At 39.9% G+C, this 25,193-nt stretch overlaps 3 protein-coding genes across 6 annotated transcripts; 2 read left to right on the top strand and 1 right to left on the bottom strand.

Moving 5' to 3' along the window:
- Nucleotides 1-2,837: 2,837 nt before the first annotated feature.
- On the top strand, nt 2,838-11,964 carry gnb1b (guanine nucleotide binding protein (G protein), beta polypeptide 1b). 3 transcript variants are annotated; one of them, XM_060070110.1, is made up of 11 exons: nt 2,838-2,990; nt 6,727-6,832; nt 6,953-6,991; nt 7,086-7,192; nt 7,445-7,508; nt 7,965-8,127; nt 8,310-8,376; nt 8,463-8,664; nt 8,756-8,972; nt 9,123-9,238; nt 10,278-11,964. In XM_060070110.1, exons 2-10 carry the CDS (start codon nt 6,776-6,778, stop codon nt 9,227-9,229), a joined length of 1,023 nt encoding a protein of 340 aa, XP_059926093.1. In that variant the 5' UTR covers nt 2,838-2,990; nt 6,727-6,775; the 3' UTR covers nt 9,230-9,238; nt 10,278-11,964. The 3 variants fall into 3 exon arrangements, 2 of the variants coding, with proteins under 2 accessions (XP_059926093.1, XP_059926092.1); XM_060070109.1 differs by having other exon boundaries at nt 2,855-3,285; XR_009528761.1 differs by having other exon boundaries at nt 2,859-3,285; nt 9,123-9,642; nt 10,176-11,964.
- A 1,517-nt stretch (nt 11,965-13,481) lies between these two features.
- Nucleotides 13,482-18,717, top strand: tardbpb (TAR DNA binding protein b). Of its 2 annotated transcripts, XR_009528760.1 has the most exons (6): nt 13,482-14,195; nt 14,383-14,546; nt 14,642-14,782; nt 14,976-15,146; nt 15,233-16,297; nt 16,950-18,717. XR_009528760.1 is itself a non-coding variant. In XM_060070108.1 (5 exons), exons 1-5 carry the CDS (start codon nt 13,955-13,957, stop codon nt 15,728-15,730), a joined length of 1,215 nt encoding a protein of 404 aa, XP_059926091.1. In that variant the 5' UTR covers nt 13,482-13,954; the 3' UTR covers nt 15,731-16,890. The 2 variants fall into 2 exon arrangements, 1 of the variants encoding a protein (XP_059926091.1); XM_060070108.1 differs by lacking the exon at nt 16,950-18,717 and having other exon boundaries at nt 15,233-16,890.
- On the bottom strand, nt 17,211-18,702 carry cenps (centromere protein S). The gene is made up of 5 exons (XM_060070111.1): nt 18,555-18,702; nt 18,312-18,435; nt 18,157-18,190; nt 17,709-17,775; nt 17,211-17,466 (listed from the first exon to the last, which is right to left on the bottom strand). The coding sequence occupies exons 1-5, from the start codon at nt 18,579-18,581 to the stop codon at nt 17,353-17,355; spliced, it is 366 nt and encodes a 121-aa protein (XP_059926094.1). The 5' UTR covers nt 18,582-18,702; the 3' UTR covers nt 17,211-17,352.
- Nucleotides 18,718-25,193: the final 6,476 nt, after the last annotated feature.

The raw sequence follows: 25,193 nt of genomic DNA, 5'->3' as shown, positions 1-25,193 counted from the left end.
TGTAGCCTATAGCTCTGCCCAAGCAACAGCACCGATCTTTGTTGTCCATTAAAACTCCTCTAGAAATAGCAAGCACGCCCCCTGGGGTTACTACAAATGAACTAAACACAGAATTTGACTCCTGCCCGCAAATCATAAATTGAATGTAAATGCATTGTTGCAATTTGTGGCTTTCAGCATGTAGGGCCTACTCCATATTCATTTGTCCATACATATTACTAAATCTTAATGTCACTTTAAATTGATATGAATTGCTCCATTCATAATTGTTTACAATTAAAACATAAAAACGTAAATATTATACACAACACGACAACAACAAAAAATTGACCTCAACATAAATGAGAAGGATGTTTTATTCCAAATAAAAAACCAAATCCTTTTTCCCACAAATAAACCAATTCTCTTTTCTTGGCAACTAAAAATGTAATGATTTATTAGCAACGTATACTCATAGTCGGTTCAATCTCCATCTTTATCAGCTTAGACCTGTAATATCGAATATATTGGTCACTGCTGAGGCTTTAATTTGGTAGACCTTTGTTTTTCTCAAGTGTAGTATATTTACTTTTTTAGTCAATGTCTTTGGCCTAGCTCTCTCTTGGTTAGGTTGACTCCAATTAAACTCATCAGTCTCAATTCAATTCAATTGTACTTGTATAGCCCTTAATCACCATTACAGTCTCAAAGGGCTTAACAGGCCAAATATTCATGGCACCCCCCTTTACCCAAGCCCCCACATGGGCAAGAAAAAACTCCCTTGAAATGAGCAAGGAAGAAATCTTGAGAAGAAACGCATAGTAGGGGATCCCTTCTTCCAGGGATGGTCAGGAGTGCAATGGGTGCCACAATTGAATAGTCTTACCTCTCAGTTTCCCTCCTCGTCAAACATCCCAAACACACCTTTGTATTCCACAATCACGCTCCTCTGTTAGTGTACTAGCCTATGGATCATTACATTCATAAATAAAGCAGTGCGAGAAAATGATTCACATTGTTATTTCAATTGATCATATTTAAATAAGAAGGAATTTATCTGCATGATATCATGAAGCACCATTATTTGAGGTGAATATTATAGTTAGTGGTGTCTAGTTCAAGCCAAGGAGTGACTTACCATATTTTGACTTGCTGACAGTTGAGCACAAGACTGTGGTTGCAGCAGTAATTCTAACATGAGAGTAAACCCTAGCCAGGCCATTAAGGATACACTTCTGTTGGGTATCCCTGGAGTTTAGTGAAGCCTAAACCATGGCCGTTTGGGGTATTCAAAGGATAAGCTTGTTGCTCACCAATTAGGAATCTGCAGGGAATGATGTTAAATATGAAGAATAGCATATTGAAAGGTATGCCTAACTTAATCAAGTGTTGTTTATTAAAACAAAACCAGTTTCAAATGATAACCCATTGTTTAAAGCAGTAGCAGAAGAGGACTAGAGGGCAACAAAGATATTACCCATGGCCATGAGATGAATTTGTGAGATATAGCGTCATACGCTCCACCTTCGTTAGTAGCTAATTAGCCCTTGTAGGACAGCAGCAGGTGTGTAGTCCCCAGCTATTGTTGATTACCTGGGGACAGAAGGGATTAACACAGAAAACCAAGCCTGCAGGCGTTTATCTATCTAGATTTACTTCCAACCGAGCATTGAGGAGGTTAATTCATTGTTAATGAATCGAATAAAGTATTTGACAACGATATTCCCTATCCAACATGCCTATAACCTCACGTTAAGAGTAGGCTATAGCACTGTAATATGAAGGGAAAAAAAATCTTCATTCGCCCGATACGTTATTTGCTGTATTCCTTCAGTTAATTTTCACTACTTTGATTTATGATTATTAATTGCTCGTCAACTTCAGATGGCTTACAAGTAATTTGATCAAATACCCTAACCCTAGATAATTTTTTATTACTCAAAACGGATTTTAATAGCAAACCAAGAGGACTATTTAGTTTCGTTTGTTTCGAAACACATTACCACTTCAACTGGGTTAGATATAAGCCTATATATCGTTGTAATATTTCCAAGGTAAAATTGTTTTTACAATAATGCCTGAGGAGCAAAATTCACGTTTGCACGTTATACATCAAGTATGGCTAACCTGTTTTTGTTACCACTTAGGTATCATGATTTTTTGCAAATTGAGGGAAAGTTTCACTATGTAAAGCAAACCTAACTATTCAGCTAATGCCTTGTTTGTGGCTTATTTTTTTTAATTTTTCATGAATGCTGGAACTGCGTTAAAACTCTAGCTCCTTCTAAAGGAAATCGATATAGGCCTACCATGATAGCCTAATTCTAATACTTACACTAAAAATTAAATATTAACAATAATATTGAATAATAGTAATATAACATCATTATTATAACGGTATATGCATTTTCTGGACATACACAATGTATTTAAATGAATAAACTACGTTTTAAACTCATCTTCAAAACTGTAATATTAATCTTATATTTTTAAGCCATTTCTTATGCGCAGTCTTGAGGAGGATGCCCACTGATTTTGTAACAGCTTGGATTCGCTGAATAAGTACCAGCAACGACTAACCTAAAAATTAAATAAATATAAATGTGCTATCTGAAATAAGATAGAACATTTCAATGGCACCAACAAAGTGGCTTTCTAAAGTAGGCCTACTTGGGACCTTATATGAAAACCAATCTGTGGCTGCATCCTCTAATGTATGTCATACTGCAGTTAAGATTTAATAATCCCACAGTGACTAGAACAATACCCAATATTGCAACATATCTATAATAAAATGTAAGTAGGCCTACATCTTATTTATCCGATAGCCCATCAGCGTTCTCTTTACATGGCTGGTGCAGCGTGGGGTTTCCCACACATGATTGCAGGGTTACCGCGCCCATCCCTTGGTTTGATGGCCGGACGACAACGGTGCAGCAACAGAAAGGCACACATTTTCGGTCTGACTGGAAGAAGTCAAGTTGCGGCTACTTGTTAAATGTGTACAAACGGTACAGATTTTCTCAACTTGTCGTTTGCTCTTCTGTTGTGCTCACGAGCACATAGGGTTATTTTGAGTGCAGGGCTAGTGGGTGTGATCTTCCCCTCCCCTCCCGGTTGGCTGAGTGGGGTTGTGCAGCTCGCCAGCCCGTAGCCCAGGTTCGGGAAGGCTCCTGTGAAAACTAGCTGGCTGGCTAGTTTCTAAGCTAGCTCCTCGGTGCTCGTTGATGCGTGGATTAGAGGGATACACCGTTTTCTTTTTCAGTCCATGCCAAAAACATAAAAACAAACGAAAAATTAAAAAAGGTAAGCAACGAATTCACCTTTGATATTCAAAATTGGCCAGCAATGGCATGACATGTAGACGTTTAGTTGGAGCCGAATAGAACCGCTCGGGGGTGGGGTAAGGCGAGCTAGCCTCCTAGCGAGTCGATCTGTTGGGGTTAGCGGCTTATCGCGCAGGCAGGGACAACATCGTTATATGGAGCCACTGAAAGGGATCACGTCCAGGAGGATTTGCAATGGATAAAGAGATTTCTATAAAACCACTAATTATTAAGCCTCGCTTGTGTTTTTAGTTAAAAAATAAAGTATAATGTGGAGTGGAGCTTGGTGTTGAATGAGGGGCCACTGATGAGCTCTTCGGCCTACGACTATGACTTCCACCCGTTAGCGCTATCAAGCCAATCCTAGGACGAATGGGCTGCTATGCTGGCTTATTTGCCAAAGAATAATCGATTACATTATTGAATTCAACTACAGTATATGCGAAACATTTATTTATTTCAATATCATTTTAATGGGTAAAAAAAATGGCTGTGTGGGGGGGGGGGGGGGGGGGCACAGCCCCTTGGCCGACACAATATCCCTCGAGAATTAAGTGGTTCTTAGTCACTCAGTGGCTCCATATCTTAAATCATCTTGATTTTGCTGTCTATTTAATACGATTGTTTCACAACGGAAGTTGTGAACATGTTGTTTGACACCCTGCTTTCTTTCACAAGGTGTTGTCGTCACCCATATGTACTTACAGGGCCGTTTGAGTGCAACGCCTCTTGCAGCAGTGATCTGTAACACGCATACGTGGGAAACATTGTATTTATTTATTGGTGGATTGACGTTATGGTTATTATAGGGCGTATATTGACTTGGGGGTGACATAATTCCCCCTGAAATCAGCGAGGGGAAACAGGCCACACTAGCCGACCTTGCAATCTTTTCCAAGTTAAGACCCTCCGCCGTCTCCCTGACCTTACGGGAGAAGGTACGCGTCTTAAATCAAATCAAACGCATACAGTTTGCCCAAACGAGATTGGTTTCACTTAAGTGGATTTAGACTTGGACTACGCAAACAGCTCTCGAGTAATGAGTTCACTCCTCGCGTTAGCTCCGAAGCTAGCCACCCAACGATCAACACTGAATTGCGGAAGAGCGGCGGAGACTCGGTGTATCTGTGATCCCATCGCCCTGCTGAACAACACACAGTCGGTCAACCCCATTTTATGGGTCCACAGAGCAGAAGGGGTGTCACTTTTCCGTGATACTTTGATTGATGACACGGCATTCTAAAATCACAGGTCTAATGTTCAGTTGTTTGTGTGCCGATAAATGGCGTGTAAACCTCCTGTCACAGGCCCAACAGTTACTACTCTTGTATCGCTCCTGCCTAGTACACTGTTCGCTTAAACCCCTCTGCCTAAAGGCCTACTAATTATATACCCCTCCTGTCTAATACTCTTATAAACCATCCAGCCTAAGGGCCTACCACTCTTATCAACCCTCCTGCCTACCGGCCTTCTTCTCTGGCAAGCGTTTAGCGGGCTAACTAGCTGGCAGCGGTTGCAAGATGGCGTTCAGCTGCATCTTCTCCGTTTCCCTACACTGCAATTCAGATTAGTTGTGTTGGGCTCCGTTCATTTCGAAACATTCTATGCTACTGTTAAATGTATGTATCTGTATAACTTTATCCACTAAACCAAGGGTCACAATGGGTGCTATACTTTTTCTTTGGCAAACCTTTCAAGCCTACTTGAATAGCAAACGGAAAGTGACTGCCGCCCTACGGTATTATAGCATGCATTCAAAAACTATGCAAAGTGTCAACGCTACATGCAAATAGTGCTGTGTACACTGCGAGAACGACGTGTTACTGTCCGTGCACCGCAAATACAAAGCAAACGTATATAATGTTCATCGTAGCCTTGCATACAAAACTGTTACAATTATGTTAAACATTTGTATTAATGTAGTGGCAGATGCTAATATGATCGCAGATCTAGTCAACTCACTTGTCTTCATTATGCAAATGCCCAAATGGTGTTCTATTTTTAACTGTATATTAAGAAATGAGAGATTCAGACAAGCAAAATAAAAATGTGGGCTGTTAATCCAGGCAGTTACATTGAGCATGTTTCAAATGTATATATTTAATCCTCACACTTTCTATGAAGACCTTAAGAGGTAAATCATATTTCTGACTGGCTTTCCCATCTGCTGTCATGGCGGTAGTACAGAGATGGGATTAAGCATGTAGCTTTTAGGATTATGTACTTGTGCTGTGATAGTACTGGTTATAGTATTTTCCATCATCCAGCTTTAGACCTGTGAAACATGGCTTTATCGGGACAAGTTTATCTTGCTGTAGCCCACGGACTCTAGTGAAACCTCGTAGGCCTATATTGTTGTTTAAGGTTAGGTGTCTGATCAGTCATGTCCATCATGATTGTAGGCTCTTGGCATTGTATACGTTGAAATGGGACACTGTATGTGTATAATAGAATCAGCCTGTACATAAAAACCAGGTCCACCAGAAAAAACAAACCACATCCATTTCTATTTACACAGGAATACATTCACCAATTAGACGGTGCGTAGGAACCACTCAGTCTTTGGGGAAAAAGAGGCACCAACTACCATTAGGAGAGCTTGGAGCTTTCATTAAGCCACATCTCTAGGGATGTTTGCCACAACCCATTGTTCATTGGGCAGCAGTCAGCTGACACTGATCAGGCGCTTGGAAAAGGAGAAGTGATGAGGCAGAATCTGTCTTAACTGCAAGTATTTGTCTGTTATTAGAGAATATTCTAAAAGGCGGAAAGAAAAGGCCACATCAGGATTTTCCTGAACATCTCCAGTTATACGGATTTCAGTGCTACACGTTACGTAATTTCAGTGGCGCACAATACACTTTATAATTCATAATCTGATATTGGCAATAGGTTATTCGTATTGTAAAGCATGTTTTTGAGGTGACACAAGGTGGAGTAAGGTTCTATAGATTGTCCATCTCTTAGAATTGACTTCTAATTCTGATGATATAACGATAAGTAACCCAATCAACCTAACCATTTGAGACTCTTGTTTAGTTCAGTTTTGGGACCCAAGTATAAATGGTGATTGTTCAACGATTTCACCTCTGGGATAGATTGTGTACCACAAGGATTGAAGGCAACAGGATAATTAATGGTGTTCTGATTGCTGGTGAGTCAAGCGTAAGCCTAGGATTTGTCTGGCTAAATAGTGTGCTGGGATTATGTCAACGACAAGGTGTGAGGCTATTTCGGTTTCATCAGGAGGCAACTAATGCAGACTCTTTAGAAGCTGTCATTGATTGGAATATAGGTTAGCCTAGAAATGTGATTAAAGGCACATGTTTGATTAAAGCTCTTACACACCGGACTCTGTTCTATGTTTAACATTTCCCTTCCTTATTTAAAAAAGTAATTTCGGTCTGTATTCCCTTCACAGGTCACCAAGTGTTCCAGCAGCTGGAGTAAGGTAATCATACGCGCTGAAAATGAGTGAACTGGACCAGTTGCGCCAAGAGGCGGAGCAGCTCAAAAATCAGATCAGAGTGAGTAGAATTCGGCTTTACTGTCTGACGGCTTAATGGAAGACATGGAAACTGAAGAGAATGTATCCGTTCCTTGATACACCTCAAGTCTCAACACTGCACTTTCTGTTTTCCTTTCAGGATGCCAGGAAAGCATGTGCAGATGCTACATTATCACAGGTAACAAAGTAATTAGATTAACTTGCCTGTCTCCTCTCTCTGACCGTAACACTATCTGGACTAACACAGAAAATTCAATACATCTTCTCTTTAGATCACGGCCAATATTGATCCTGTTGGTCGAATTCAAATGCGTACAAGAAGAACGCTAAGGGGACACCTGGCTAAAATCTATGCCATGCATTGGGGAACAGATTCCAGGTATGCAGAGACATTTTGTATCCCAGACTGCTGTTGTGTTTTGCATTCTGACAATCCAAAACATGACCTTATTTTTATTTAAGCTCTGAAAGAAAAGGGATGATTCTGGAAATCCAAACTAATATTTTTACATTTTATCTTTTCTCAAAAACCTGTGTATGCGTATGGGTTGGTTTTTAAGGGTGATCACTTGGCTTGGAATAACAACAGTTTTGGCTGGTTTTTATTTTCCTTCCCTTCACTTTATTGCAGGCTTTTGGTCAGTGCCTCCCAAGATGGAAAACTTATAATTTGGGACAGCTATACAACAAACAAAGTAAGTCAAACAAAGGGGATGGCCCATTGTATTCTTGCTCTATCTATAGAGCAATGGAACAGGATTGATATATTGTTTTTGTCTTTAACAAAAAAAAAAAAAAAGCAGCGGTAAAATATTGACTGTTTATTGAATGATCTAGATGTTGACTCAGTTTTCCTTTCTAAGGCAAATATGTCGCTGTGGATATAATACAGTAAATGAGAACCATGTCAAAAGTTTGTGGTCGAATCAGATCAAAGTTGCTAATTGTTAATCAATTGATGATTGACATTTTGCTTCATCAAATTGCTATAAAGAAGTTTCAACTTTGATGGATGTGTTGGTATGCACACAAGGCTGCCATGTTTTTCGTCCAGTGTCAATGTCAAATAAGGTTTAGAAAATCAATAACTTTTCGCCACTAAAGCAGGGTTAAATGTACTTGTATGTTTTCCTTCTCCTCTCCTCTTTTAGGTTCATGCCATTCCTCTTCGCTCTTCTTGGGTCATGACTTGTGCATACGCCCCATCAGGAAATTACGTAGCCTGTGGTGGTTTAGATAACATCTGCTCCATTTACAACCTGAAAACTCGTGAGGGAAACGTGCGTGTCAGTCGTGAGCTGGCTGGGCACACAGGTATGGCATACTGAATGGTATCTCTGCATGTGTGTGGTTGCAATTGAATTCCAGGTTAAGGTTACGTGCCAATTAGCTATATATCTATATTATATATAACAAATATTGTATTATTAAATTATATTTTGTAGCAAGAGGTGGACTTCACCTCCTCTTACTAACGCTCACTTTGTAAAAACCAGGTTACCTTTCCTGCTGCCGTTTCCTTGATGACAACCAGATTGTTACAAGCTCTGGAGATACAACCTGGTACGTTTTATGCACAAAATGTTCCTTGCATTGTTTGCATTAAAACTTAATTTTCATCGAATCAACTATGAACCTTTTTATTACAGTGCTCTTTGGGACATTGAGACTGGCCAGCAGACAACCACGTTTGCTGGACATACAGGCGACGTTATGAGCCTGTCTTTGGCTCCTGACACCAGACTATTTGTCTCTGGTGCATGCGATGCATCTGCTAAGCTCTGGGACGTCCGAGAGGGCATGTGTAGACAGACATTTACAGGCCATGAGTCTGACATTAATGCCATCTGTGTAAGTAATTTTTGAATATACTGCTTAATTTATTCATTTTTCACACATTTTAATGATGTTAATAAATATCCAACCTTTTTGTTATTTGCAGTTCTTCCCCAATGGCAATGCGTTTGCCACAGGCTCTGATGATGCTACCTGCAGGCTCTTTGATCTGCGTGCTGATCAGGAACTGATGATCTATTCTCATGACAATATCATCTGTGGCATCACCTCTGTTGCATTCTCCAAGAGTGGCCGACTCCTACTGGCCGGATATGATGACTTCAACTGTAATGTGTGGGACACTCTAAAGGCAGACCGAGCAGGTTAGTTATTTCAGCAAAGTCCTTGTCATTCCGTTTTATTCCAGTTTCTATGCTTTGGATCTGTATACAAGACACCGAAAACCTTCCCTACCAGTCAAGTTAGTACACAGTATTTTCAATGTTAACTCAAATGCATTTATCTCACTTAAGGGGTCTTGGCTGGACATGACAACCGTGTGAGCTGCCTGGGAGTTACTGATGATGGCATGGCAGTTGCAACAGGATCCTGGGACAGTTTTCTGAAGATCTGGAATTGAAATCTGAAGGTGCTTTTTTTTCCTTTTTTTTTACCAGCCACAATCCTTTCTAATGTCATTAAATGTGTTTATAGGTCCATCAGTAACAATGAGCAAAAGATGCCTTATCAGAAACCAATCTATTGCTGAATGGGACGAAATGTTTCTAATTCTCTTTTTTTCAATTCAATTGGAAAATTGGCAATTACGAGTGTTTCTTATGGTTGTAAATAGTTGATTAAAACTGAACGTTTATATCTTTTCGTGTTTTTGGATTTTCACTTAAGCCTCCTTGATTATGTCATCATTATAGGACATAAAATTAATTTGTCTTCAACTTGTAAATTGTTGAATATAACTTGAATAACAGCGGCCCCTTAAAATGATTGAACGATGACTAATCAATCAATTTAAATGGAATTAGATTCAATAAGGCCGCGTTCACATCTAGCGTTTTATGTAATAGGGAAAAGTTGAGCCAACCGTTTTTTCAACAAAAAGAAAAGCTGGCAGCGTTTTTGGCCCTGAAAGCGCCGAGAGCGTTTTTTCTATTGCCTATCAACGAACCCATTCTAGACCCGACGTTACCCGCCTACTATGTATCCAGGATAGAGCCCATTAGACATGTTGTAGATCTCGACATGTTCTGTAATTAAAACTCAATCGCTCCACCGGCACTTTCCCGAGTGCCATTGTTTCTTGTTTTGACAGTTGAGAGTTTCCTTCGTGACGAAGTGTCAATGTTCCGCTTGTGATTGGTCAGTTGCCCAAAAGACGCCTGACGTCGGCCGCTTTCTTCCTGAAAGTTGAACTTTTTTCAACGCTCCGTATGGCAGAAAAAAACGCTGGGAGAGGCGTTTAAATAAGCGGCCGTGACTTTTTCCAGAAACGCTCTGCTCCATAGGAATATAATGTAAAACAAGCGCTGGCAGATTTAAAAAAACGCTAGATGTGAACGCGGCCTAAGTGTACATTTGCTTAGGCAACTATATGCTTTGTCAAGTGGCCGGATAGCTTTCTAGAATTAAGAAGCAGTTTTCATGTTCTGTCCCAACCTTTTTTTCTGCAGATGTTATCTTACTCCAAAGTTGACTGGAAGACCATTACAACAGAATGTTATATTTCACAGCATCTTCTTCAACACTGTTTAAACTGACTTGGGAACCGCGAAAACTAAGGGAAACCAAGGCCTTTCCTACACAAAGAAGAGCACAATTGTTTATCACTTAGCTAAAAAAGAAAAAAAAACAGGATCTCCTGTGGTATCAAATCAGAAACTTGTGCATTCCTTCTTGGACCGTTTATGTTCCCTTGAAAGAAAACAACACTATCATCCCATGCAAATGTAGGTGTCTTGAAAGCAAATGGAGTGTAATTGTACAAATTATTTAACTTTTTTGTTTTTAAGAATTATTTTCTGATGGTTGGTTCTTGATGGCTTTCTTTTTGTCATATTTTCCTTGGTGGTTTAGATATGTCTGAAATTAAAGCTTATCTTTCTAATCTAGTTTAATCACGTAAGAAAGATGAGAGGAAAACGCGCAGAAGCAAATGCTTGATCAGATTTACACAAGCAGCTGTCAAAATGTCCATGATGTATTTATATACTAGCTGTTTTTGTTTCATCACAGCTTTTTGCACATAAAGCTTTGCCTCTCAACTAATACTATGTTAACTAACCAAGCACATGCTATAAGTTGTGATGAATGCTCATTCCAGTACAAAAGGAGATATAAGTAACAGTCCAGTTAATCCCCTTAATTCTTGTACATGCCTTTTTGACTTTGGGTGGGAAGAAATGGGGTAGCAAGTTTGGGCATGGCTGGTTTTGTTATGGATGGGTTGGGTGTGAGGGCTTTGTGGGGGGGGGGGGGGGGGGGGGGGGTGGTTGTGTTAATATAGTATCCACTTTGAGTGAATCACCTCGCCTGAATAAATACACTTCCTTTGCTCGGGACTGCAGTTGCAACTCTGAATGAAATGTATAAAGCAATGTCTGAAAATAGTGGTCTAAAGTTTTTAAGTTAAAACATTCTGATTTTATCTGACATGAGTTAATTTAGATGTGCATGCTGTAGACTTGCTTTCAATGGTGCAAAGATCCTAGATCTGCCGTTCTCAGCGGAGAGTAATTGACTTTGTTTTATCTTGACTGCAGCCATTTTGGCGCAACTCTACAAACATTTACAAATACTGGTAATGCTATGCACCAGAGTGAACTAGAATTGAGAAAGGATTTAATATTGATTGCATACTTAGTGTAAATTATGCTACCAGTTCTAATGATGCCATTTTTTTTTTTAAATAAAACAATCATTGAGAATTTTTACCTTTTCACCAGTACTTCCTCTCCTTGAATTGTCCACACTCAATGGAACAAAAACATCCTAACACACCTGTCCATATTGAACTTTGTTTGGACTCATTTTCCCCCCTCAGTCTTAAGTCAGTAACCATTGGAAAGAACATTTCACTGTAAACAGAAGCACTTTTGTTAAAGTTGTGACATGTTCATTTTTCTTTTTACTGCTATGTACAATATATGTGATGTATCTGTGGCCACAAGTGAAGATGCAATTCAACTGAGATGGATTCCCTTTTCATGAATGAAATAGAGCTCTGCACCCTTATGTACCTTTTCACTTTTGTATTTTATTTCAGTCTGTTGGTGTTCCACGGTGAGCTGGATGCAAGATAGATACTGTACTAAATTGTACTGTTATTGAACATGTAATAAAAAGCTGTTTGAGATGTCAGTGATGAATCAGTGATGTAAAGGTGGCTTAATTGAATCAAATCAGAGTCAATATTTACTCTGGTTCTGAGCAAAGGCATCTGATATGTTTTACAGCCTAAATAAAGTCTTAAGATAGGCTAGTCCCTTTAAAAGTATGATGTATGTAATTTATGCCGCTATGGGTCTCAATCAAAACAAAATCGTTGGAACATTGGAGTTGTCTTCACCATTGCAGGTGAAAAGCTGGTGTTTTTGACCTGTTGCTCCAGTTAAACAGACTGAAATCAACGATGGGCCATAACAGACCGGATCACCTGTCTGTCCATTTAAAGCTATGGTAAAGGTCTGTGTGTGTGAGTGTATATGCCAGTGCGCTCAGAGGTTGTGCGTGTAGGCCATGTCAAATGCCTAACACGGTTTTCACATGGCACTAAATCACGTTTTTCTGCATGATCAGAAAGGGGCCCCTCAAACAAATAGTATTCTACGAGCCAATAACCACCTAAATCCGCCCCTGCCTCTACAACAGCGGAAATGTCAGACCCTCTACAGCGCTTTTCTGCAGTCATCGTATTTATCCCTCCGCCCCACATGTTCTTATAATAGCCAATTATTGTCATAATAATAAGCAATTATGCATTTCTTTATGCGCGAGTTGAACGTTATAACTATATAACTTTACCGTAGACATTTCAGTTTTTCACAATTCGATTTTAGAAGTAACAGCGGAGGGGCTGGTGAGACTGAGGTAAATGGTAAAAAGATGTTGGACATGTGGGAAACACTGCATCGTGGATGGCCTGAACCAGTTAAAGTAGTACATCGTATAAAGTTAGATCGCCAATGAAATATATGAATCAATTACGTCAGTACAAGGCTACCGTATCCCCGGAAGATGGGGGCATATGACGCCTTGACATGCGACCGATGTAGCGGACAACTACGCAGTAAAAGTTAGGATTTCATTGGATTCGAACATGGTTGAAATTGGAGACAATTGAGTTATTGTTAATAAACAACTCAACAAAATAGATAACATAGGTGAAGTCGGTTTTAGGTAGGCCTATTTTATTGCGGAAATGTGACATATAATGCCTTTAATAATGGACATAGCATTGCTAATAAAACATATATCCAGTTATTCTATGTGGCTTTGAAGCGGCGTAACTGTCGTTTTGATAATTTTATGTCGTTACTTTGTTGTGGAAATAGATTGATGTTTGATACACAGTTACGGCCAGTAATTCAATTCTTAGCTCCGCCTTCTGAGAAGTCATTCCACCATCTTCCATCTGTTGGGTTCTACCACCGGGGATGCACAACAGTTGGTATTAAATAGGCTCCATGCGTGTATAAATATCATTGCACGTATTATCAAAAATATTAAGGGTTAAGGTAAATATACTTTATGTATAAAAGAGATTACATTTTTTTTTTAAATTATGTAACAAACACTGCCTAGATTAGCGGCAACACATTACACCCCCCCCCCCCCCCCAACTTGTCCAAAGTGAGACCGTCCAGAATAATGACGTATTTCCTTCCATAGTCAAAGTGCGGCATGCCATTTTGAGCATTTGTAGTGCTGCTTTTATTATCGAGTCGGAAAATATCGCGTTAACGTCTGTTTCGTAAGTAAATGCCAACAGTATATTGCATTCGTAGTGTTTAATCTCAATAATAGTTTCGGCGTAAGAGGGGACGTTACTGGGCTCCAGTCATTTTAAACGCGTGAGCCTCACGTCTGTTGACGACGTCGCGTCCATCGAACAAAGGAAACTTGACCGGGGTTGTTGCGACCAGCATACAAATAAGTCAAAGATCAGCTAGTATTTATGTACATTTTAGAAAGTTAATCAAGTTTGACTCTAAACACCAATTTTTGAGTCAATTCATTTTTTTGCCACTCAATCTTTAACGGAAAAAAAGAGGAGGCTTTGGGCCTTGCTACGTTTATTGGCTAACAAGCGTGGACGAATTTTTTGGTGTAATCAAAGAATTCCCGTAAAATGGCGGAAATTTACATTCGTGTAGCCGAAGAGGAGAATGAGGAGCCCATGGAGATCCCATCTGAGGACGACGGTACCGTTTTGCTCTCAACGGTGTCAGCTCAATTTCCTGGGGCCTGCGGCCTCCGGTTCCGCAGCCCGGTGTCCCAGTGCATGCGAGGCGTCCGCCTGGTGGAGGGGCTCCTCCACGCACCGGAGACTGGATGGGGAAATTTGGTCTATGTGGTCAACTACCCCAAAGGTACGTCGAAATACAAGATTGCAACGACACTCAATGTTGTTCTAGGCTGGATGTGTTCCTTTTATTGGATGTGTTCCGCATTGAAATAACTTGCAGACAATTACGTTTAGTAATGCGTGATAGCAACGATATGAGGCGTCCTTCGCTGCAACGTCAGGTCTAATGACTCAATTGTGTCGTCTTTCAGATAACAAAAGAAAGATGGAGGAAATCGATGCTTCGTCTGCCGTGAAGATGAAGCGAGGTGACATGAAGACATCTGACTTGATTGTTCTCGGCTTGCCATGGAAAACATCCGAACAGGATTTGAAGGATTACTTCGGTACTTTTGGAGAAGTAATCATGGTCCAGGTATGAATAGTGAATACATTTTAATACATGCGTGTTGTCCTTCAGTATGTTATTTTAATGGAAGCATGAGTATCTAAATATGCTTTTCTTTTCAGGTAAAACGTGATGCCAAGACTGGAAACTCGAAAGGTTTTGGCTTTGTGAGATTCACAGAATATGAAGTCCAAGATAAGGTCGTCGCACAGCGACACATGATTGATGGGAGATGGTGTGACTGCAAACTCCCAAACTCAAAGGTAAGAAAAAAAAAAAAACATACTTTCTTATTTGGTTGGATGCTTCTCTTTGACATTATAATATCACCAACAACTCTTGATGTAGATTTAGTTAAAGTTGTAGATGTAAACATTTGTCCAATTCAATAAAAAAGTTTGTAGTTTACTTTCCTTGTGTTTATGTTATGTCTGTTTTGGTTCCTTCTATTTGTAGCAAGGCCCTGATGAGCCCATGAGATGCCGTAAGGTGTTTGTTGGTCGATGCACAGAGGACATGACCACCGACGACCTCCGGCAGTTCTTCATACAGTATGGTGAAGTGACTGATGTCTTCATCCCAAAGCCCTTCCGTGCTTTTGCATTCGTCACCTTTGCAGATGATCAGGTATAGTCCCTTATGTCATGACTGGCAACACTGCGTTGATCTGTTACTGCAAGGATGAATCACTCATGTCTTTGTCTCTTTTGCAGGTGGCCGCCTCTCTTTGCGGAGAGGACCTTATTGTTAAAGGGGTCAGCGTACATATTTCAAATGCTGAGCCCAAACATGGCAATAGGATGAACGACCGCGCAGGCCGTTTTGGGAACGGTTTTGGAGCTCAGAGCTTTGGGAGCAGTCGTAGTGGGTTGGGCGGCAGCAGCACGAATAGCAATCTAGCCAATTTTGGTTCCTTTAGCTTAAGTCCAGCCATGATGGCTGCAGCACAGGCTGCCCTGCAGAGTAGCTGGGGGATGATGGGCATGCTAGCTAGCCAACAAGGGCAGCCCTCAACCACAGGCAGCACCTCCACTGGTACAGCCTCCAGCCGGGACCAGAGTCAGACCTTTAGTACAGGCAACAGCAATTATGGCACTAGCTCAGCCAGCCTGGGCTGGGGCACCGGGTCAAACTCGACCACCAGTGGTAGTGGCTTTAGCACAGGATTTGGGTCCGGTATGGAATCCAAGTCTTCTGGTTGGGGTATGTAAATTGATGTTGTATGGTAAGTATTGTGAGAAAGATGAGGGTTTCTAAGCCCAAAATCATTTCTGGTGTCGGCGTCTCTGAAAAAAATACTTTGAAATATGTTTTGTACACTTGCAAAATATTTTAATTTAGAAATTGTGAAAGTGACCTGTTTCCCAGGATGTAAGACTTAAGTGCTATTTTTATTGTCTTTGTTTATTTGTATTACAATTTCAACTGGATTCTCTAATGCATGCATTGTGAAATGTGATATGATCCGTTTGGAAAATGCATGGGGTAGCATTTGTGACTCACCATTCACCTAGCTCTGTCATCTTTGAATGCAATCTTGCATTGGAAAGAATCTGGTTGAAATGCAATTGTTTTAAGTGCAACTTTATTTGCAGTATGGTTGTATTGGAAAAGCCTTCACTAAAATTTCTTCTGCAGTTCACCTCTATTCCATTTTCCTGGGAGGAAGCTCCTCTTTGGCAGCATTCTTGGGCTGATCTCAGTATCACTCACCCTCCTCCCACCTGTACATGCTATGCCATCAAACAACGGCTTCACTCCGCATGTTCTGAGAGACGGTGGGTGTTTTCATTTTTATCCACTTTTAAAATGGAAAGAACTGCGCAACTGACATTTTTCTAAGAACTGATGAGTGCGATTGGGGATGGCTTGTGGCGAAGAGTGAAGCGATGAGTGCGCGAGCGGAGAGAAGAGTGAAAAGGACTGGCTGTGCAGTGAAAGAGCCCTATGTGACTGCTTTCTGAGTGTGTGTATGGAGACTGCAGATTCTACAAGCGAAACCCCTCCCTTAACATGGACTTCCTTTAAATAGTACTTCAAGATTTTTTTTTATCTTTGCAATCTTTCCCCCTATCCTTTTAGTACATAAAGTACAGGCTTAGTATCAAACTGTAGTGGAATGTTGTGATGATTTGTCTTGTTTATATACTCTGATTTGGATGCTGTATGGTGTGTGCTTTTCATGTTGAACTGATTTTGTAAGTGTGAATTTGATGTGGATGGCATCTGCTGAAGACGCTGGGGGACACGAGTGTTGGTTGTGAGAGCGTTGTGTGGTGTGTTTCAATGGTCCCCGACCTCTTGATGTTTGAGTTTTAATACATGTCAAATGAAGGGAGTACTCTAATAAAGTTCATTTGAATAGTTAGTTGCTATGACTTGTGTCAGGTGGTTTCGTCCATAACAAACTAATTGGATTCGCATATCTAGGGACCTTGGGCTCCGCTGGTCGAGGTCTCCGTCTGAACCTGACTGGATTGTGTTCTGAGGGACGAAGATCGAAGTTTCTACACTTTCATTGTGTGGCCATCTCAGACATGATGTGGGGTCTTGCCTGCCTTTTTGCTGTTTGATAGTATAAACTTTTTGAGTTATCAAGTATACACGGTAGGTTGTGTAGTAATGTTAGAATTGACATTTAGAAAGTGGCATTGGCGATATGAGGTAAGTATCATGAGCCACGCATATATGGACAATTGAATACAAAAATCAATTTATTACAATAATACAATTTTCTTACAAAGCCAAGTTAATTGTTTTGAAGTGGACAACGACGGGCAGAAGTGATGGTAGCGAGCAGAGGGTTTGCCATTGCTTGGCATGTGTTCAATATTTAGAGATCTGGTGCAGCATTGCTGTCTTGGTCCTTGTTATCCTTCCCAGTGCTTTTCCTCAAATGTTTTGGCTCCTTTATCAATAAATCATTCTTCTTTTGTATGAATTTGGCCTGGAACAAATAAATGACATGTTAAACAAAAAAAAGCAGTCTACTGTAAAATACTTGCCACTTATTGTATAATCATGGATGTCCCCCTTATCCGGCCAGCAATATTGAGTTTCATTAAAATATATATATGAGCGACAGTATAAGACGTCACTGCTTGCTTTGGCTGCACATTACAGTTGCAAGCTATATGTAATAGTTCAAAATGTTGTCTTGAATGTTTGGATATCATGGAAAGTACTCGCCAGTGCCGTGCTTCTTCGAGCCAAGAGCTTTACATCGTCTGACGTCACGGTGCTTCTCTTGGCATGCCTCCAATTCCAGAAAAAGAAAATCGACATTAAATTAAACAGTCAAAAGGGACCCCAGGTGAGCAGTTTCAAAATATGACTTGGTGAGACCGGTGTGATTGTCTGCCTGGGCTATATGTAAGATGGATAGAGAAGACAGGGTAAGATGTTAGACTGATATATCTAGCCTGGAAGTAGTGGCTTTTATTTGCTAATCACAATCACACTTGATACATAGGGGCCATTTCGATGCAAGCACTGGATTCTATTGTGTGTGGCAACCACTACCACCCACAAATTAACACAATATTCTAGATTGGTAGCTTGGAAGTTTGTTACACTTCGTCGAAATATGTGACAGTTCAAAATGCCTACACTGATCAGGGACATGATTGGGTATTACCTGGCAAAGGCTTCCAAGTCTTTTGCAAATACATCTGAAAATGAAATATCCAAATATAAGGCATTTGTGCACAAGTCATATCGTTTGACATGTGTTAAGTTGAATTCACCATTAAAATGCAATTTTAAATGACGGTCGAACAAAAATTAACAGACCACACTGTCTGAATGTTGTTTCGGCTATGGCTGCTATCGCTTGTGGACTGAACTCCTTGCCCTGATTTCTTCCAATGTCTAGACACATCCGTCCCGTCGTGTAGTGTACAGCTGCCCGTAGCCTCTGAAAGGTAAAAAGGAAGGACGTTCATTGGTGTTTTCCAGTGTCATTTCATTCATGTTACCTCGCTGTAACGTTATAGCATATCATTTATAAATTGCCGTTAGCCTCCATGTTTTTACCAGATTTATGTCATCGTCGTTGGCCATTCTTGCGTAAAGTTTGAACGGACCAAATGTATCGCTGAAGACTAAACGTGTCAGGTAGGTCCACTTGTATTTTTAAGGTGGGAGAATGTTAAACTATTCAGTGCATCTCAGCAACTTTCAGTCGGAGAAAGGTTAATTGCGCGGCAAAAAACAACAAAGTACCCAGCGTCAAACACTACCGGTTCCGCTTTTCTCCTCTTTTTGGTATACAATCAGATGTCTAATATGAGTAGACGGGCTCTGTTACAATTCTTCTTCTTCTTTAGGTTTTATTGGCGGTTTGCAAACCAACTTGTAGGTGCATTACCGCCACCAACTGGAATGGAGTGTGAACGAGAGTTGGTGTACAATAATTATAGCACTTGCTAGTGGTTGCAATATCATCCCACTGCAGACGCAAATGGGCGTTCTCGTGTGGTGGGGGTTCCCGTTTACGCAGACTGGAACGCCCCCTTCTTATTCTTCGTCGCCTTTCTCGCTGAACTGTATTAAAATGTCAAAGTGTACTACTCCGAAACCATGTAAATAGTGTTGTAATTAAACTTCCAAAGCTTTTCAAATCTTATTTGGAAAATAACTTCATTCGTAGTGTTGATCAGCAGTGAAATAGTCCGCTATAAGACGTTGACGTCGCTTAGCAACCGAAGACGCTGGGGTTGACAAGTTACCGGACTACTACATGACTACTACCCATGCAAGTGAACGGAGCGTTCCACGGCATTGAGAAGACCCGTGCAATAAGTAAGGGATAATGCCCGACGAGGTGTCCATTATCAGGAATTAATGGACGACGTGGAGGCGTGAACGGGAGGTAGCGGGAGGTATTACGCCTCGTGCCCACTGCACCGTCAGTCAACGGACGTGGGAAGGCGTGGCTGAAGGATGGGGGAGTAGTCTTTGCAGAGGCAACCGTCAGCCAATCAAATCGCTTCGCCGGGTTCTTCCCGCTTCTTCCTGCTTGTTGCGAGGCAAGATGACCCGCTTTCCCGCTTTCCAGTATCGTCAGAGCCCGAGTCGCGTCACAGTGCTTAAATTTGCATACGCGATCTGATTGGATGACGGATCCGTCGCGGCCGAAAAAGTTAAACATTTTTCAACTTTTTGACGGTGGCGAACGCTCCAAGTCAACGGACGGATCCACAATGCATTGCGCGACCGTCCCCATTCAAAGTCAATGGGCAATGGACAACTGACGGAGGTAGTGGGCACGGGGCGTTATAGTCCGCTGAGCTTTGTTTTGTTTCCCGTTGCTATGGTTACTACTATTTTAGAGACGATACGCCAGCTAGCGCATTAATTGAGAACGGTAAACAGGCAATTTGACGGAACTACTTGTCCAGGTGTCCGTATATCAGGAGTTAATGCACACCCTGCATCCAATCAAAATCGAGTATTCCCGCAGACCGTGGTCCGAGGTTCTCCCCCCCCCCCCCCCCCATAATTTTTTCGGAATTTAATAGATTTGATTTCCAGTATTCAGGTGCATTTTGGGGATGGCCACTACCTATTTACCTGCTTTTCATTCAGATTCATAGCCTACATCCTGACTTGCAGGGCCTGGACAAGCTTACACTGCATATGAAGACCTACTTCATGGCCATTCCACCAGCCATTGCTATTTGACCCATTGTTGTTTTTCTGATATTGAGACAAATCATGATCACTGTCCTATAGCATCCATTTTTTGTGAGTCTCAATGTCAATTGTCTCAATTGTCATCGCCTCAGTGGTGCAGTGGAGTGCACTCTGCCTGACCCACTGGAGACCGCGGCTCAATTTCTGTGGAAAACACAATTTCTTTAATTTGAAACTTAATGCTATCATGTCTATTGCATATATATTGTCATATATAACCACGGACATAGTTAAATTAAAAATATCATTGGGAAGTGGAGAGAGCTGTGAGCTAACCCCCTGGAGACCGGGGTTCAAGTCTGGTTGATGTCCTCTGTTGGAAGTCTCTTATTTCTAGAATAAGTATAACCATTGTGATGACTTTTTTCGGTGTCTTGATGGTGCATTGATAAGTTCGGAGGTTAACACTCTAAACAGCTCAGGTTCGGATCCCTGCAAAACCGTCGACAGGGGTACCACTGTCTATTTTTACTGGTCAACATGGGGGTAACTGTCGTTTTTTATCGACCGTCATGAAATAAACATAAGGGGTAACTCTGTTGATATTTATCAAATAAAACATAGGGGGTAACACTGTTGTTTTTCTTTGGTCGTCATGAAAAAAAACACAAAAAAAACTGTCGTTTTTATCAAATGAAACATGAGGGGTAACACTGTCGTTTTTATCAAATGAAACATAAGGGGTAACACTGTCCTTTTTTATCGGTCGTCATGAAAAAAACATAAGGGGTAACACTGTCGATATTTATCCATTAAAACATAGGGGATAACATTGTCGTTTTTATCAAATGAACCATGAGGGGTGACACTGTCGTTTTTCTTTGGTCATCATGAAAAAACATAAGGGGTAACACTGTCATTTTTTATTGGTCGTCATGAAAAAAAACATAAGGGGTAACACTGTCGATATTTATCAATTAGTGCAGAGGGGGTAATACTGTCGTTTTTATCAAATGAAACATGAGGGTTGACACTGTCGTTTTTAATTAGTCGTCATGAAAAAAACCATAAGGGGTAACACTGTTGTTTTTTATTGATCGTCATGAAAAAAACATAAGGGGTAACACTGTTGTTTTTTTATTGGTCGTCATGAAAAAAAACATAAGGGGTAACACTGTTGTTTTTTATTGGTCGTCATGAAAAAAAACATAAGGGGTAACACTGTTGTTTTTTATTGGTCGTCATGAAAGAAAAAATAAGGGGTAACACTGTTGTTTTTTTATTGGTCGTCATGAAAAAAAACACAAGGGGTAACACTGTTGTCTTTGTCAAATAAAATATAAGGGGTAACACTTGTTTTTTATTGGTCGTCATGAAAAAAACATAAGGGGTAACACTGTTGTTTTTTATTGGTCTTCATGAAAAAAAACACAAGGGGTAACACTGGTTTTTTATTGGTCGTCATGAAAAAAAACGTTAAGGGTAACACTGTTGTCTTTGTCAAATAAAATATAAGGGGTAACACTGTCGTTTTTTATTGGTCGTCATGAAAAAAAACATGGAGGAAATAATAGAAATACACATACATTTTAATGTCATGTATATCCTCTTTATTGATGATTGATTATTGTGTATTGTCATCGCCTCAGTGGTGCAGTGGAGTGCACTCTGCCTGACCCACTGGAGACCGCGGCTCACTGTCTATTTTTGCTGGTCAACATGGAAAAACCATGAGGGGTAACTCTGTCGTTTTTTATCGACCGTCATGAAATAAACATAAGGGGTAACTCTGTCGATATTTATCAAATAAAACATAGGGGGTAACACTGTTGTTTTTCTTTGGTCGTCATGAAAAAAAACACAAGGGGTAACACTGTCGTTTTTATCAAATGAAACATGAGGGGTAACACTGTCGTTTTTATCAAATGAAACATAAGGGGTAACACTGTCCTTTTTTATCGGTCGTCATGAAAAAAACATAAGGGCTAAAACTGTCGATATTTATCCATTAAAACATAGGGGGTAACATTGTCATTTTTATCAAATGAAACATGAGGGGTGACACTGTCGTTTTTCTTTGGTCGTCATGAAAAAACATAAGGGGTAACACTGTCATTTTTTATTGGTCGTCATGAAAAGGGGTAACACTGTTGTTTTTTATTGGTCGTCATGAAAGAAAACATAAGGGGTAACACTGTTGTTTTTTTATTGGTCGTCATGAAAAAAAACACAAGGGGTAACACTGTTGTCTTTGTCAAATAAAATATAAGGGGTAACACTGTTGTTTTTTATTGGTCGTCATGAAAAAAAACACAAGGGGTAACACTGTGGTTTTTTATTGGTCGTCATGAAAAAAAACATAAGGGGTAACACTGTCGTTTTTGTCAAATGAAACGTAAAGGGTAACACTGTCGATATTCATCAAATAAAACATAGGGGGTAACACTGTTGTTTTTTTATTGGTCGTCATGAAAAAAAACACAAGGGGTAACACTGTTGTTTTTTATTGGTCGTCATGAAAAAAACATGAGGGTTAACACTATTGTTTTTTATTGGTCGTCATGAAAAAAACATGAGGGGTAACACTGTTGTTTTTTATTGGTCGTCATGAAAAAAAAACATAAGGGGTAAAACTGTTGTTTTTTATTGTTCGTCATGAAAAAAAACATAAAGGGTAACACTGTTGGCTTTGTCAAATAAAATATAAGGGGTGACAGTGTCGTTTTTTATTGGTCGTCATGAAAAAAAACATGAGGGAAATAATAGAAATGCACACATACATTTTAATGTCATGTATATCCTCTTTATTGATGATTGAATGTTGTGTATTGTCATCGCCTCAGTGGTGCAGTGGAGTGCACTCTACCCACTGGTGACTGCGGCTCAATTTCTGTGGAAAACACAATATCTTTAATTTTAAACGTAATGCTATCATGTCTATTGCACTGGCATATATAATCTCAGACATATTAAAATTAAAAATATCATTGGGAAGTGGAGAGAGCTGTGAGCTAACCCCCTGGAGACCGGGGTTCAAGTCCGGTTGTTGTCACCTGTTGGAAGTCTCTTATTTCTATTTCATGCAAATTATAAAGTCAAGTATAACCACTGTTATGACTTTTTTCGGTGTATTGATGGTGCATTGATAAGTTCGGAGGTTAACACTCAAAACAGCTCAGGTTCGGATCTCTGCAAAAACGTCGACAGCGGTACCACTGTTGTTTTTTATTGATCGTCATGAAAAAAACATAAGGGGTAACACTGTTGTTTTTTTATTGGTCGTCATGAAAAAAAACATAAGGGGTAACACTGTTGTTTTTTATTGGTCGTCATGAAAAAAAACATAAGGGGTAACACTGTTGTTTTTTATTGGTCGTCATGAAAGAAAAAATAAGGGGTAACACTGTTGTTTTTTTATTGGTCGTCATGAAAAAAAACACAAGGGGTAACACTGTTGTCTTTGTCAAATAAAATATAAGGGGTAACACTGTTGTTTTTTATTGGTCGTCATGAAAAAAACATAAGGGGTAACACTGTTGTTTTTTATTGGTCTTCATGAAAAAAAACACAAGGGGTAACACTGGTTTTTTATTGGTCGTCATGAAAAAAAACATTAAGGGTAACACTGTTGTCTTTGTCAAATAAAATATAAGGGGTAACACTGTCGTTTTTTATTGGTCGTCATGAAAAAAAACATGGAGGAAATAATAGAAATACACATGCATTTTAATGTCATGTATATCCTCTTTATTGATGATTGATTATTGTGTATTGTCATCGCCTCAGTGGTGCAGTGGAGTGCACTCTGCCTGACCCACTGGAGACCGCGGCTCACTGTCTATTTTTACTGGTCAACATGGAAAAACCATGAGGGGTAACTCTGTCGTTTTTTATCGACCGTCATGAAATAAACATAAGGGGTAACTCTGTCGATATTTATCAAATAAAACATAGGGGGTAACACTGTTGTTTTTCTTTGGTCGTCATGAAAAAAAACACAAGGGGTAACACTGTCGTTTTTATCAAATGAAACATGAGGGGTAACACTGTCGTTTTTATCAAATGAAACATAAGGGGTAACACTGTCCTTTTTTATCGGTCGTCATGAAAAAAACATAAGGGCTAAAACTGTCGATATTTATCCATTAAAACATAGGGGGTAACATTGTCATTTTTATCAAATGAAACATGAGGGGTGACACTGTCGTTTTTCTTTGGTCGTCATGAAAAAACATAAGGGGTAACACTGTCATTTTTTATTGGTCGTCATGAAAGAAAACATAAGGGGTAACACTGTTGTTTTTTTATTGGTCGTCATGAAAAAAAACACAAGGGGTAACACTGTTGTCTTTGTCAAATAAAATATAAGGGGTAACACTGTTGTTTTTTATTGGTCGTCATGAAAAAAAAAATAAGGGGTAACACTGTTGTTTTCTATTGGTCGTCATGAAAAAAAACACAAGGGGTAACACTGTGGTTTTTTATTGGTCGTCATGAAAAAAAACATAAGGGGTAACACTGTCGTTTTTGTCAAATGAAACGTAAAGGGTAACACTGTCGATATTCATCAAATAAAACATAGGGGGTAACACTGTTGTTTTTTTATTGGTCGTCATGAAAAAAAACACAAGGGGTAACACTGTTGTTTTTTATTGGTCGTCATGAAAAAAACATGAGGGTTAACACTATTGTTTTTTATTGGTCGTCATGAAAAAAACATGAGGGGTAACACTGTTGTTTTTTATGGGTCGTCATGAAAAAAAAACATAAGGGGTAAAACTGTTGTTTTTTATTGTTCGTCATGAAAAAAAACATAAAGGGTAACACTGTTGGCTTTGTCAAATAAAATATAAGGGGTGACAGTGTCGTTTTTTATTGGTCGTCATGAAAAAAAACATGAGGGAAATAATAGAAATGCACACATACATTTTAATGTCATGTATATCCTCTTTATTGATGATTGAATGTTGTGTATTGTCATCGCCTCAGTGGTGCAGTGGAGTGCACTCTACCCACTGGTGACTGCGGCTCAATTTC

The sequence above is a fragment of the Gadus macrocephalus genome, chromosome 13, assembly GCF_031168955.1.
Source record: "Gadus macrocephalus chromosome 13, ASM3116895v1".
NCBI lineage: Eukaryota > Metazoa > Chordata > Actinopteri > Gadiformes > Gadidae > Gadus > Gadus macrocephalus.
Note: the sequence above shows the minus strand (reverse complement) of the source record. Positions and strands in the feature narration are given on the sequence as shown.